Raw genomic sequence first — 15,134 nt, 5'->3', positions numbered from 1 at the left:
AATTTATGTCAATCCAACAATCAAATTGCAAAATTAATCTAAAATCTTTGAACTTGAAAATATTTATTTGATTTTGATCCAGTAAATTAATCTGAATTTATATCCTTTCTTTTGTTTGTTTTTATCTTTTTATAAATGATAGTGTTTTATTTTTTTAAAAAAATATTTTTAATTATTATTGTTGTTGCTGCTGTTATGGTGTAAAGAAAGACGAGAAATTTTAATTTTAATAATAAGGAGATTTATAAATTTTTTTCATCAATCTCTTAACAAAATCCTAATAATAAGGAGATTTAGAAATTTAGTAAAAATATATATTGTTTAGGAAGAAAATTAAGAAATTTTAGTTTACGAGTATTTGTTTTTTCGTCAAAGTTTAGGAATATTTTACAATTTACCCTTTTTTTCGGTTTTTGTGGAAACAAGAGGCAATTAGCTTGTTATATCATATGAGGCACTTTCGGATTAAAAGTAATGCAGAAAACAAAATAGAGAAAGCTAAAATATTCGGGGAAAATACTGTATATATACTTTGTAGATTATAACAATGAATTCATGATTTTGTTTTTGAAAAAACTTAGAACAAACTTCTGAATAACTTTGTTATCCTTTAAAGCAAATAATCATTTAACTATGTTTTATTTGTTTTATATAATATAATGATTCTATCATCCCTTAGCTCATATTTTCAAAAGCTTGACTTGAAGGGTTAATTTATTAATTCAAAATGTTTTTTGTAATAAATTTTTGTTTTTAGGGGCAGTGTATTCTTTTTAAAAATTAATAAAAAGCAAGAAGTTATTGAGGTGTGTGTTGCATATGTTAGCCGCTTCGTCACCTACGAGTAGTATAATGTTATTTCATCGCATCATTTGATTCATCTTGGCTTCGCCTTCCTCCCTATGCGGCACATGTAGTTGTTGGATCTTCGATGCATCACTGATGTTTTTTTGTTTTGTTTTGTTTTGTTTTTTCCTCTTTCTTTCTAGAAATTCATGTTTGGCCCTCCACATTTTCATATTAGCCCTTCAAGTTATTTTTATTTTGATTTTGTCCATTTCTTATTTATATTTGTTTTATTTTAATTCATTTTTCAAATGTTGTTTTGCTTTCAATTGCATCCTCCTTTAATTTTTTAATCTATCAAATTTGATTCTTATTTTTTTTTTTTTATTATTTTTATTTAAGATAGTTTTTTAGATTGTTTTCTTTTTTAATTACACCACTTCTTTTTTCTCTCCTTTCATATATGATGTTCATTCTTTTTCTTCTTCTTTTTCGTTTTCGTGTTTTTCCTTTGGTTAATTTTTTAATTTGGGATTTTTTTTTAATTTTATTATTTAGCATTAAATTGGTTAATAATTAAGATTCTTAATTGAACCTGAGCTTTTAATTTCACATATTGTGAATTTAAAATATTAACTTAGGTTTAGAAGATTTGTCCGAATCAATTACTATGAGTTGAAATAGTAAGTTTACTGGTTTTTCCTACCATGACTTTTTTACTCTTCCTCCTTCAAATATTGTGGATTAGCTATTTTTTAATTGATAAGGGTTAATGTTATCTTTTTGCTTCTTTTTTGCAAAGTTAAGTTACTAGAATACACAATGCAAAACAACACTTAACTTAGGTATAAAGTTTTTTTTAATTTCACTTTTAAAATTTTACTTAATTTTAATCATTTACTTAATTTGATCCTTTACTTAATTTTGATAATAATTAGGAAAAAAACTATATTTTTTCTCGATTTCATTCTCTGATGTTGTATTGGTTGGAAAATAGACTTTATTAATGATTTTCTTTCTTATTTTGTTCAGGGTTATCACAATCTAGAACAAATATTTATTTTATGATTGATTCTTGAAATTAAAAGCATCTATTTTTTTCATTTAATTAAGTAAAAACTATTTTAATTTTTTTTATTAAACCCAACTAAATCCATGAACTAAATTACTTGTGATCGGAGTCATCCAATATGACATCGACTGAATACTTAAAAAAAACTTTATTTTTAATTTTTTTATAAATTAACTTATGTTTTTTATGGTCATTCAGCTTATCTTTAAATTAGTTTATCCATGGTTTAATTAAAAAATTATGCTAACCAAGTAAAGAAATTTCAAGATTTTCCATTTTTTTCTAAGTTTAATGACATTGACAACTGACATTGTATAAAAAATTATCATAATCTTAGTGTTTTTTGTTTACATTTTTTTTTAAGGCCAACAGGCTAGTCAATACAATTCACAGTCACCGTCAGTGGCGGAGCCAGGATTTTTTAAATGAAGGGGCAAATTACAAACAAATATTTGATATTATATGTTATATATATATATATATATATATATATGTGTGTGTGTGTGTGTGTGTGTTATATATAGAAATTAATTTGAAATATATATACCAGCAAAAGTTAAGTAAAATTAATTTAAAAATATTTTTAAAATGAAAAAACTTACATTATAATTGTTATCTTCGAGATTTTATATTTTAAAACTGTTTCATAATAATTTTATTTTTAATTTCATTAAAAATATGTTTCTCAATATATACAATAAATTTTTATTTATTTATTTCTAAATTTTTCAAGGATTAGAAAAGTTCTTGACAACAATTCTATACTGATATATGGTACATAACATCTTAAATCATAGCTTAAAAGGATTGTTCAAAATTGATGTTGTTCTTGCTAGCTTGTTGTTTTGTACAAGTTAATTAAACATAAATATTAAATGCTTTTTTTTAATTTATTTATTATATCCTTAATTTTTTTAGTTATCATGTACTTCATTTTTAATTATTAGTAAATTCATTATCATCATTTTTCATATGAAATTCATAACAAAATATTTATCAATTCATCAAACTCATTTTAATTTATATATATTAGCTATAATATTACTCATACACATATTAATTCAACAAACCCATAAATTATTATAAACCCTAACATTTTTAATAACTAATTATAAAGAAATAAAACTAAAATTATATAATGAAACAAATAAAAAAGTAACATAACTTTATATTAGTTTTGATCAACTCCTTTTTTATATTATATTATATTTGATTTAGCTGTTAAATCTCTATAATTTATTTAATTTAAATATTGATTTATCACTATTAATTTATATGAACCATTTAAAAAAATAACACAACTTTATACCATGAAATGCTTAAATGCTTAAAGTGGGATCGAAAGTGGCAATGGATACTAACTGGGAGGAGAAGGGGGGCATTGGGGGGGGCGGCAATTGCCCCCTCTTGCCCCTACGTGGCTCCGCCACTGGTCACCGTCGTCCTTTGTCTGTTCTGCAAGAAACTTAAGAAAGAAGAAGCCATTAGAAGGGCCAGTAAAGCATTATGATAGCTGGGTGTTTTTTTGTTGACATTTTTGCCAAGTGTGATATTGAAGCTTTAAGAATATAGTACTCATCAAAATTACTTAATGTTGAAGGAAAACTATAATTAATTATTGGAACATGCTGAGCACACATGTACACCCACAAATTAACATAAATAAATAGTTGCAGTTAAAATTTTGTGACATGATCTAATGTAGTGGCATTTAAATTGATTAACCTGGTATCTAATCTAGTTGCAGAGAAAGAAAATGCAACAGCTTGAAGTGTGGAATCCCCAAGTTAATGCCTGGGAAACTGTAGCTAGCCCTGTCAGAAGAAGTCAGAAGATCAGGTCAATGGGAAACTTCAGCTGGGTTTAACTTCTGTGGGAACCAAGGTTTCACATATTTAAGAACACAGTTTTTGGATTTCCAAAAGGGATTTGAAATTTTTCGGCATTCGAAATTTCAGCTGAGCTTCTGTGGGATCCAAGGTTTTAATTAACACCAATTGGGATCCAAGGTTTTAATTAACACCAATTAAGAACACAGTTTTAGGACTGCCAAAGGGGATTTTAAATTTCTTGACGTTCGTATGACATTACAGCTACCTGTCTAGATTCGGATCTGTCATAGTTTGAGTTTTTTTAATTTTAAAATCATTAAAAGTGTATATAATAATTAATTTTAGAGTTTTTTTAAATCAAGATACACGCAAGCTGATTCGAATACCCGTATTAATCTAAAAAAAATCTGTTCGAATGTTTAGGGTCCATAAAATTAGTCGAGATATGTATAAGTTAACTCAAATATCCACGTTAATAAAAAAATAAAAATAAAAATTGTTCAGATGATATTTTTTTCACGAGTTTGAATTCTTTTATACAATTGGAAGCTTATATGATCATTAATTTTAAAATTTATGGGATTAATCGAGGTACATATATATTAACCCGAACACCTATGTTAATAAAAAAAAAAATTATTTGATATGGTTCTCAATTATGGTTTTTAATTTTGAGTTATAATCCAAAAACTATTTTTCATAAATAACATATTATAAAAATGAGCTAAAATGATTGAAGTTAGAATTATGTTTTATAAAAATAACCCATAGCAACTTTATTTTTAAGATTTATTGTACAAGCTAGAATTTATAAATTTAAAGTTCGGAATTTTAGTTTTTAATTAAATAAAAATATTCACTCGATTTTGAATGAATTTTTTTATTATTATTATTCAAGTTAAAAGTCATTTTTAAGTATAGCATTTTTTTTAATCAAGAATAAAAAGAATTATAAAAATCATATCGGAAGGTGATCTAAATCCTTTCACATGCTCTAGAAAGTGACCTCGGATTTGTAAATGTTATTTTGACCTAGTTGTCATGGTCAACGATGGTATCTCTCGTCTGGAGACAAAACTATGGTGCCCTCCTCTAGCCAGGAAATTTCCACTGAGATATGTGATCCAGCTATTCTGATTTAAAAATATAAGCAAACAAACACAGAAGTTAGCTTGTGCTCCATTCTGATAATGAGGCTGAAAGTGTTTTTTAAATTGATTTTTATTTAAAAAATATCAAATTATTTTTTATTATTTTATATAAAAAATATTAAATATAAAAATATATTATTTTAATATATTTTCAGTTTAAAATTAGTTTTACAAAAACACATTACACAAACAAACACTTAATTATTATTAATTCCATAGTTTTTTTTCTCTCTCTCTCTCTCTCAAGGTTTGGATTGTGATGAACAATCGCCAGCTATTTTTTTCCCCGTAAATTTCTATTTATTCCTTAAGAGATTTAAATTAAAAAAGTGGATCTGAGAATCGTAAACACCAACCGATTGTCCCATCGGAGACGAGCTTCACCGACCGAGGGAAAAAACAGCATCAAAAAAAGCAGGCAAAAGTCAACATTCAGTTTCAATTAAAAGCAACCTAATGCTGTCTATGAGGATTATTACAAAAACGCGTTGAAGAAAGAAACTGAACAGTAAGCAGAGAAAAAGGAGGAATAAATCCAAACACACAGCTCGCGAGGATTGAATGCATCTTTAAGATCCTGAGGAACGTAAATAATAAATGACTTGCTAGTTGTCAAATGCCTGCCATACTGCGCCGTATAAGTCAAGCTTTAGATGTCAAGCAAATTCGATGGGGATTTAATTGGGTAAAAATACTGTTATGTCGGCCATGTAGTTATTTCGCCATTTTATGAGCAATTGATCAAATCTTGTGGATCGGTTAAGTAGGCAGATTCGTTTACTTAATTCCCACCTTGATTCCCCACTTCAAGATCGTGTATATATGGACGGTATATATGTCTTTGGTTAGATTTGAAAATTGGATTTAATCTTGGCATATACAGACTAATTAATTAGCTGGAAGTTAATGTTATCCGATGAAGAACATGCATGTATGACCAATCGATAATTAAGCACTTAAGAGCGATTCAAGACTTAGAGATAATTAGCTTAGATCGATGTAAATTGTGCTATCAGCAAACGTCAGCTATGGCAAGCATAAAGAAGCTAATTCTTTCTTCTTAAGAAAAACATCTCAGGGTGTTATGTAAATGGTTGAATCCAATCTCAAGCTCTTGGAGCGGGAAACTCATAAATGGGCACTAATTTGACCTCCAAACAATCTAATCAGTGCTCATTTTATAAATTATATCTTAAAATATGAATTAAAAGTTTAAGTTATTGGATTGAGATAATTCTTTGATATAATATCAAAATCTTAATGACTAAGTAATTACGAGATTGAATCTTACTGTCTTTAATTATTTAATATAAATCAAACATAAAATAATGTAATTTTATGTAAATTTCAAGTTTAAAATTTTTTTACTAAATTGAATCGTTACTCCCATCAGTTTCATGAGTAGCATGTGTTTTCACCTCATGCAAACGTTCCCCAGATGGTTGGACATCTAGGAAGAAAGAAAGGGGCATGGAAGTTACAGGAGATGTCATTTTCTTACAGTATAATCACGTAAAGATGATTGATTAACGTAAGAAGGTAGTACTTTGAAGAAGTGACACAAAGTAAAGAAGAGAGTGGACTGACCTAGAAGAGAAAAAAAAAAAAAGAAAAAAGAAGGAGATAAGCATGAGAAAGTGGCATTCCTTTTGATAATTTGAGGTATAATCTAAGCAATAAATAATTAAGAACATGACTACAGTAACGCAAGAAAAAGACCTGCCAACTACCCTCCTCGCACAACCACGCGTTCCACCCATATTATTGTTTTCTCTTTTTGCATGTTGTTCTTGCATGGCTAGGCCCCACCTTTTGTGCTGTCTGGTTTCGTGATCAGTCATTGGTGCTCACCGACACTTCCATGACTCATGGGATATTTGATTTTTCAAGATTCTAATTCCCGTAATTGCATGGATAATTGAGCTGGTTCCGTATGTTTTGCTATACTTATTCCCTAAATATCAGCCCTAATCGTGCTTATAACAAAACACTAAGTCAGTTTGGTATGATATGATGGGTTGACCTCATATTAATTTCAAGGATCTGGAGTTTTAGAATCAGAGTGATTTTTAATTTAATTGATCTGATAAAAAAAAATTTAATGACACCATATTATAATCATTCAAAGGAGTTTTTTTTTTTAAAAAAAACTAAAAACTATATTAATAAAAATATTGATTTAGGTTCATCAAGATGACTTAAATATGTAGAGTCTTGCAATTATTGTGAATATGATCCTAGATATAAGCTCAAGACCACGTCCAACCCTTAATGTATATAGTTTATAAATTCAATTTCCTATTGAGTATTAGAAATGAGATCTTTCTTTAAAAAAAAAAAGATAAAATGTCTTTATTTGATTTATAATCTCGTCAACAAGATCTGAACTATGAGTTCTAAATTCATGAAAGACTAATTATGATCGTTAAATATAATCCTCAACTACTTGCTTACTTATAAATATAAAAAATTAATTGATCCATTTTTCTCGTATGTCATTTAATTTATTTTCTTTTATTCTCGTGTGGTCTTATATTTTTCATGTTTTCTTCTACATGTACAAAATACCCTGCAATAACTAAAAGAAAAACTGGTTTTGAAAAATATTATATATATATATATATATATATATATATATATATATATAAAACAATGAATAAAAACATTAAAAAACTGAAAATTGAAGAAATTTTAAAAATCTAAAATATAAAAAGGTCATAAAACCTTGTAAATATAAACATGTCTATAACATTGAAATAAGTCTGCAAGACATGGCTTTTCAGTTTTTTTATTATTAGTTACCAATGTTTCTTTTATATTTTTTTTATGGATTATTTCAATTTTCTTGATATGATTTAACTTTTTGCATTTCTAGGTTTTTTTTTTTTGTTTTTTTTTTTTTTTGATGTTTTCTGGAGAGTTGGGCAATAACCATCTTTAATTATTGGTAGATCCCTTGAGAAGTTGTAGATAGTCTGGTTTTCAAATGAGCTAATGGGCTCCTTGCTAACCAACAAAGGCCCACGAATGGAGTCGACGATTCACAATAGTGACAGGATTTTGCAGGTAGCATCGTTTAATGAATTTTATTTGCTTTTTTTTTAGAGTTAAATAAATTTTCCTCTTTTTTTTTTAATTTCACCCTTAAAACATTTAATAAAATAAAGATTGATTTTTATGCTTTTATTTTTTCAATTCCTTTCTATGAGGTTTTTTCAATATTAAACCGATGATCAATGGATTAGTGGGGAGTTTTTTCATTGCTTAATAGTCCCACAGATTTGCAGACCATATCATGCAAATTCGCCGTGCATTACAACACTTACGATCAATATGCTTTCATGATAGAATCTACCCAGTCAGAAAAACTAAGTAACCAGCACACAAGTGCCAAAATCACAACATAATTTCATAAGTTATAGAATCATTCAAGAAAAATGCAATCTCTAGCTACAGAAGAAAGGCCATTTAGGGCGTTAGTAGCGCATAAAGCTGTAATCCATCCACTTCAATTATCAAAACCTCGACTCCCTTGGTGATTGTCATTGTAGGATTGTGGTGGTCTCCTTTCCTCTGCAAAGCTCACTCGAACAGTTCTTCCTCCCAAATTCTGCAACAACAGCACGCGTCAGTCAGTATATAATTCAGGAATCAGAGCATTCAACTCCCTCAAAAACATTCTATTTCTGACCTGGCCATCCATTGCTGAAAGTGCTTCGCTGGCATTTTCAACGCTGTCGTAGTGAACAAACCCAAATCCACGAGACCTCCCGGTCTCTCTATCCATGATAACCCTTGCTGTAAAACAGAACCAGATTGTGAATCCCAACATTGACAGCACCAAGAACCCAGCCAAGTAAAGAACGTTTTGCAACAGCTACCACACTAAACTCAATATTACTGTCGTTAAAAATAACACTTATCTTTCTGAAATTGTCAAAGCAGAATCAGATCAGGAAAAATTTGACATGGAATATAATATATTAATTTTGAAACCTAATAATTGAACAGAACCGGACCACTGTCATTTCACATGTAAAAATACATTACCACCAATTCACATCTTAGAACTAAAGCAAAACCCACATGTTACATGACAATTACAAGAAGCTATTAGCACTTGTCACTCCAATACATGGACAAGCAGTAATAAGAAATTGCCGCGTTAAAGATAAACCACACAAATTGTAGTATCCAAACCACCAAATCAAATAGCAACAAATCCAAATGCCAAAGTTTAGTTTCAAAGACATCAACTGAAAATATAATCCACCAGTCTCAGTCATCATTTAACAGCCCCAGAGAAAAATATTGTGCTCATGTTTGATTCAACAACGAGATTTAATAAAAGAACCCTTTGCTATATAACTGGTTCAACTACACATGATCAAACTTACCCTCTGTCACTTCCCCAAAGCCAGAAAATGCATCTTTAAGGGTTTGGTCATCAGTTGACCATGGAAGCCCTAAAACACAGACAAGATAGACAGCAGCAGAGCATTAATGCAAAACACACATGAACTTGTATCATCCAAACGTCATGTATTCATCAATACCACTTGTAGCATTCAAACAGCAATTATTCATCAGTACCTCCAATGAAAAGCTTGGATGAAGACATGCAGCGAATAGAGTTCAACATGGACACCATTGGAACTTGCCCCTTCTGGGAAATTGACTGCCTTGCTAGGCTCCCGAGCTTGTTAAAGAATGCCATTTCAATTATGGACTAAACCATAGGGATATCACAGCATCAGTATCAAGCATTAACAATATTCAACCCAAACAAACTCAAAACATAGTAAACAAATTCATAATCATGCAATATCTCAAAGCCACAGTAAATAATGGGGTCAATTTTCAAATTCTATGTTTATTAAAAGATCAAATAGCTAACTTCGAATAAAAAAACACAAACTGAAAACATTGACAAGAACAAAATGGATTATTCAGAACACAAAAATCACTCAGAAAACCAAAAAACTCTAAAAGATTAGTTGAGCCTCGACTCACACCATTCACACTCCATACGCAGCCCAAGTTAAGAAATAATAAATAAATAAAAAACACTCTAAAAGGCTATCATTAATAATCTGAAAAATAAATTAACATTCAAACAGAGAAGAAAATCTTATAAACAAGACAGAATCAATCACGTGGCAAACAAAACATAACCCAAAACCAAAAAACACAAACCAAATATCAAAACAAGACCCTTTAAGAAGACAAACCAACAAACCCAGTTTAGTACACAACCAAACAATATCAGAGATTAAGACAGAAAGAACGAAACTTTACTGAAACAAAAACAATCTATGTGTGATCCATAAAACACCATAAAAAAAAAACGTTTTACATAAAACACCAACATCAAACATCAAATACAAGTAAACATAGTCTCAAGAGAAAGAGAAACAAAAAGAGTTCATCTATCAACCTGGGCTTAAGGAAATACAAGGACTCAATCGCGTGGCAAACAAAACATAACCCAAAACAAAAATACGCAAACCAAATCTCAAAACAAAACCTTAATAAGAATACAACCCACCAAACCCAGTTTAGTAAACAGCAAACAATATCAGAGATAAGACAGAAAGAACGAAAACAAAAACAAACCATGTATGATCCATAAAACATCATTAAAAACATAACTTTTTACATAAAACACCAGAATCAAAAGTCAAATACAAGAAAACATAAAGTCTCAAGAGAAAGGGAAACAAAAAGAGTTGACCTATAAACTGGGGCTTCAGCAAAGAGGGTAAGGATTATACCTTCAAAGAAGAAAAGAGGGAAAGGGTTTTAGTTTTGGGAGAGTGAAAGGAGGGAAGCAGCTAGGGTTTAAGAGAGATTCAGAGCGAGGCCTCTTGAAAGATATATTGCTGAAGTGACTGTTTGGAAATGTCTTTTTAATAAATATATTAAAATAATATATATATATACACACACACACACACACAAAAAACAGTATATTGAAATAATTTAAAACTAAAAATAATTTTAAAATTTTTTTAAAATACAATTATAGTGCGACATCAAACACAATCCAAGTGACAGGGTTTAAGATGTTTGTCAAGGGTGGTATTGTCATTAACATAGCGGAGAGGGTTTACCAGTGAATTTGATGGATTGGAGGATGGAAACTGTAGAGGAAGAATTTGTTTTTCAATCCATTTCTGATTGCTTCTGCTAGAAAAACATCTTGGTGGATACAGCGGCGGCGTGTCACGGCCACGGGGATGAGTTGACGGACAAGGCAAGGCAAGGCAGCATATCAATGGTCCTTGGCGGTGCGGTGCCTTTACCTAACAAATAAATGCATCAAATTTAGGAGGTCTATCCTATCGTCTTCGCTCAACTCAATTCAACAAATAAATAAATAACTTTTTACCAAATTTTCATATCCTAATAAAAATTTCAGCATTTCGTTTCAACCCTCTTTACCGATATCAATCATCATTTATTTTATTTCTAGTCTCTATTGAGTTTTTTTAAGAAAAAATTATAGGTTCATATATTATTTGTAATTTATTTTATTAAATGTAGATAACATTCTTTCACTACTTAATTAAAAAATTACGCAAATCAAAAAGGTATTTATAATGTTTGGTTCTTCTTTTGCGTTATAAATTAACTTAGAATTCCAGTAACACATATTATAATACTAATATATTTATATATAAAAAAACATAATCACTTTCTACAGCTAATTATTTAAGCGCAATTTATGAAAATAATAACCTTTGCTTTAACTAATTTTTTTATTTATTAATGTGAATATTTAAATCAGTTTACGTGTATTTTATCCAATCTCACGGGCTTTAAAGTTAAAAACTATATAAACCTCTAATCATCTTAAGGGAACTCGAACTCGTGATTATTAAAAAATAAATTTAAAATTTAATTAGATGAGCTACCCCGCAAAATTACCTTAACTAATTTTTTATTACGCCTAGTGTTAGCATGGATTTCTTTTTCTAGTGTGATTTGCATGATACTTATACAATTAGTGTTGGTAATGTAATTGTTCCATTCCAAGCAGTAGGTTTATTGCTTAAAAAAAATCTTATTTTTCATCAACCGCTAAAATTTAAAATTCCCTTTAAAAACCAAATGATTTAACACACAATCAGGGGTAAATTAGTATATTTTTGCATTTGTTATATAGTGTAATTATGTTGATATCCTTAGAAAAAAAAAAAAAAACAATACTAATATTTAAGGGTGTTTTGAAATTTTTATAATGTGTTATTACTACATAGCTCTTTCCCTTAGGGTCAACTTTTTTTCCCGAAGGTTAAGGGATATTTTTTGTTTTTTTACAGTTATCACATAGGGTAAAAAATATTCTGGTCTTTTGATTAAAAAAAAAAAAAAGGTTGGCGCCCGTATATTTCTGAAGGGGTTTGCGGTACCTTCTAATGGCTATTATACCTTGTTTGTTTCAAGGAAACCAGATTCCAGGAATCCATTTTCCCACGTTTGGCAACCACCCGAAAAGTTGGTCAAAGAAAAGTTTTTTCCGGTCAAAGGAAAAAACTGTCTTGTAACGCAGGAAAGTGTTTTCCTTTCCTTGTCAAAAGGAAAACACTTTCCATCTTTACAAAAAAACACATCTTTGGAAACACTTCGTCAAATCTCTCTTTCTCTGGTCTCTCTCCAAAAACAACAGAAGCAAGAAGAATTGATATGTAAGAAATCATATCCCTGGACACTTTTTATTTCAGGTATTTTTTCCCCTTAAATTTCTCTATTTCTCTATATTATTTCCTTTATATGTTTTTATTTTTTTCGTTCATAGATATGTTCTCTATTTCTCTATATTATTTCCTTTATATGTTTTTTTTTTCGTTCATAGATCTATAAGAATTATAGCAAGAAATCCTTTGATCTGTTTAATTTGTTGTGTCTGTTACCAAAAAACTATTATTTCTCTCAAACAATCCATGGTTTATCTTCTGCCTGTAAAATTTTTTTCCATACCCAACACAAATAGAGAGACGCAAACAAGGCACCAGTTTTCTTCCTCATCTGACCTCGTCACGTTCAAACAAATTCACAGAAAAAACCAACCAAATTCATCACAAGCAAGCCATAAAAATTATTGCATTTTTTCTTGCACATTCGGCAGCTTCTTTAGACAAACCAAACTTCCCCATCCTAGACCCTACCCTGTTTCCCCGTCCCCGGATCCAACGCAAATAGAGAAACGCAAAGTAAAGGGGGGGATTAGTGAATCTGTTGTTTGCTCTCTTTCCCAGCGTTATCAATACATTTAGCCGGGGAAGAAAGGGATGAGAAGTGGGGAGGAGCAGGTCCTTGAGGTCTAGCCCGCTTGGCCTTGCCCCTTGCATCTGTGATGTTGCCCTGCTTCTTGAGAACAAGGGAATGGCGAGAGAAAGCCAGGGGAAGTTAAAGACCGAGAGAGAACAACCGATAGAGAAATTTAAGGCGAGAGAGAACAGAGAAAACAATCGGGGAAACCGAATACCAATTACCCAGGGAAATTAGAGAATGAGGGGAAACCGACAGAGGGGAAACCGGGGGAGAAACCAGATGAGAGAAAAATAGAGAAATCATGGGAAATCGACAGAGGAGAAACTAGGGGAAACCAGGGGACACCGACAGAGGGGGAGGGGAAACCGACAGGGAAATTATAGAAATCAAATGAGAAAACAGAGAAAGCGACGATGCTGTCTTTTAATTTATGGGAGAGAGTTGGGGAACGGTTAGGATTGTAATGCAGGAGTCGGGGGTGGGTTTTTTTTTATATATATAATTATAGTTTATATTTGTAATTTCAATTATAAAATTATGTGTTTAATAACATAATGAAATCTAATGTAATACAACTCTAGGTAGGTATTGTTCCTCTAAAAATAGAGATTAACAATAAAATCTTTCTAATTTGTAATTGATGATTGGGTAGATTAGTTTGTTTATCATCCAAATATTATGGCCCGCCTTGCCAAATCAAAATAGTATAGAATTGAACCTAGCCATGAACTCGATCGTGAGTTGTGTTGCTGCATGCGGGATGATTTTTGAAACTTATTTGTATTTTAATTATTCGATAATCAGATTAATTTTAAGAATTAAAATGATTGATCTTATTGATCATTGTGAACTTATGAATTGTATATTGTCAGCTTCTTTGAGCATAATTTATTATATTGATTGTGTAAGTATTTTATATGTTTTTTTTAATATTTATTTCCTTAATTTTTTAGGTTTTGTTATCAGAAAACTTCACTTTCATGTTATGAATAGTAAGATAATTCATACAGCATATATGGGAGCAGCTGTAATTGTAATAGCTACGGGGGTAGCTATTATTGAACAAGAAAGAAATAGAATTTATATACCAAGAAAACCACGTATAAATGAAATTGCTCAATGAGAATTCTATATTGACAACATTTTGAATCGAGGTGATCGACATTGCGTTGAACAAATTCGTATGAAACCTGTTGTATTATATAGATTGTGTGATGTTCTCACAAGTCATAACCTATTACGATCAACTCAAAATGTGTATATTAAGGAGCAAGTAATTATGTTCTTACAAATTGTAGGCCAAAACCAAAGATTTCGGGTTATTAGTGGTATATACTATAGGTCTGTTGAAACTATCCATCGTTACTTTAGAATTGTTTTAAAAGCAGTTCTTAAGTTATACAAACATCTTATTAAAGATCCAGAGGATACAATTCCAGCAGAGATAATGAATAATAGAAGATTATATCCTTATTTTAGGGTATGAAAACAATACCACTATTTTTATGAATTAATTAATTACATTCATAAGAAAAGGTTATAAATTATTTTTTCATGTTTATATAGGATTGTGTGGGAGCAATTGATGGTACCCATGTTCCTGCAAATGTTCCTGTTGAGATTCAAGGAAAGTTTCAAGGACGAAAAGAAGAAAGAACACAAAATGTTTTAGCAGCTATAACTTTTGATTTGAAGTTTATATATGCTTTAGCTGGCTGGGAAGGAAGTGCCCATGATTCACGGGTTTTAGGTGATGCATTATCAAGATCTAATAGTCTTAAAATTCTAGAAGGTATATAATAAAGTATGTATTATATGCAATAAACATATAAAATGTCTTATTACATAAAGATTAGTAACAAGTTTTTTTTTTTAATTTGTAGGGAAATATTATCTTTGGTGATGTTGGTTACGGTATTCGAAAAGGAATCATTTCTCCTTTTCATGGAGTTCGATATCACTTGAATGAGTTTACAGAACGTCACCAGAAAATAAAAAAGAGCTATTTAATCTTCG

At 30.1% G+C, this 15,134-nt stretch overlaps 1 protein-coding gene across 2 annotated transcripts; it reads right to left on the bottom strand.

Annotated features, from left to right (window-relative positions):
• Nucleotides 1–8,163: 8,163 nt before the first annotated feature.
• LOC118055214 (glycine-rich RNA-binding protein 2, mitochondrial) lies at nt 8,164–10,769 on the bottom strand. 2 transcript variants are annotated; one of them, XM_035067036.2, is made up of 5 exons: nt 10,616–10,769; nt 9,435–9,570; nt 9,239–9,307; nt 8,533–8,639; nt 8,164–8,451 (listed from the first exon to the last, which is right to left on the bottom strand). In XM_035067036.2, exons 2-5 carry the CDS (start codon nt 9,556–9,558, stop codon nt 8,350–8,352), a joined length of 402 nt encoding a protein of 133 aa, XP_034922927.1. In that variant the 5' UTR covers nt 9,559–9,570; nt 10,616–10,769; the 3' UTR covers nt 8,164–8,349. The 2 variants fall into 2 exon arrangements, with proteins under 2 accessions (XP_034922927.1, XP_034922928.1); XM_035067037.2 differs by having other exon boundaries at nt 10,576–10,728.
• Between the last annotated feature and the right edge of the window lie 4,365 nt (nt 10,770–15,134).

Source organism: Populus alba, chromosome 1 (assembly GCF_005239225.2).
Source record: "Populus alba chromosome 1, ASM523922v2, whole genome shotgun sequence".
NCBI classification, from domain to species: Eukaryota; Viridiplantae; Streptophyta; class Magnoliopsida; order Malpighiales; family Salicaceae; genus Populus; species Populus alba.
The sequence above is the reverse complement of the archived record's forward strand: the minus strand, read 5'-3'. Positions and strand labels throughout refer to the sequence as shown.

Bases quoted from the DNA above. Each gene is read 5' to 3' on its own strand.
- LOC118055214 (XM_035067036.2), bottom strand. From the start codon at position 9,558: ATGGCATTCTTTAACAAGCTCGGGAGCCTAGCAAGGCAGTCAATTTCC. The intron at 9,308-9,434 runs GTACTGATGAAT...TCTGTGTTTTAG, and splicing joins ATCCAAGCTTTTCATTGGAG to GGCTTCCATGGTCAACTGAT. The intron at 8,640-9,238 runs GTAAGTTTGATC...TCTGTTTTACAG, and splicing joins CTTTGGGGAAGTGACAGAGG to CAAGGGTTATCATGGATAGA.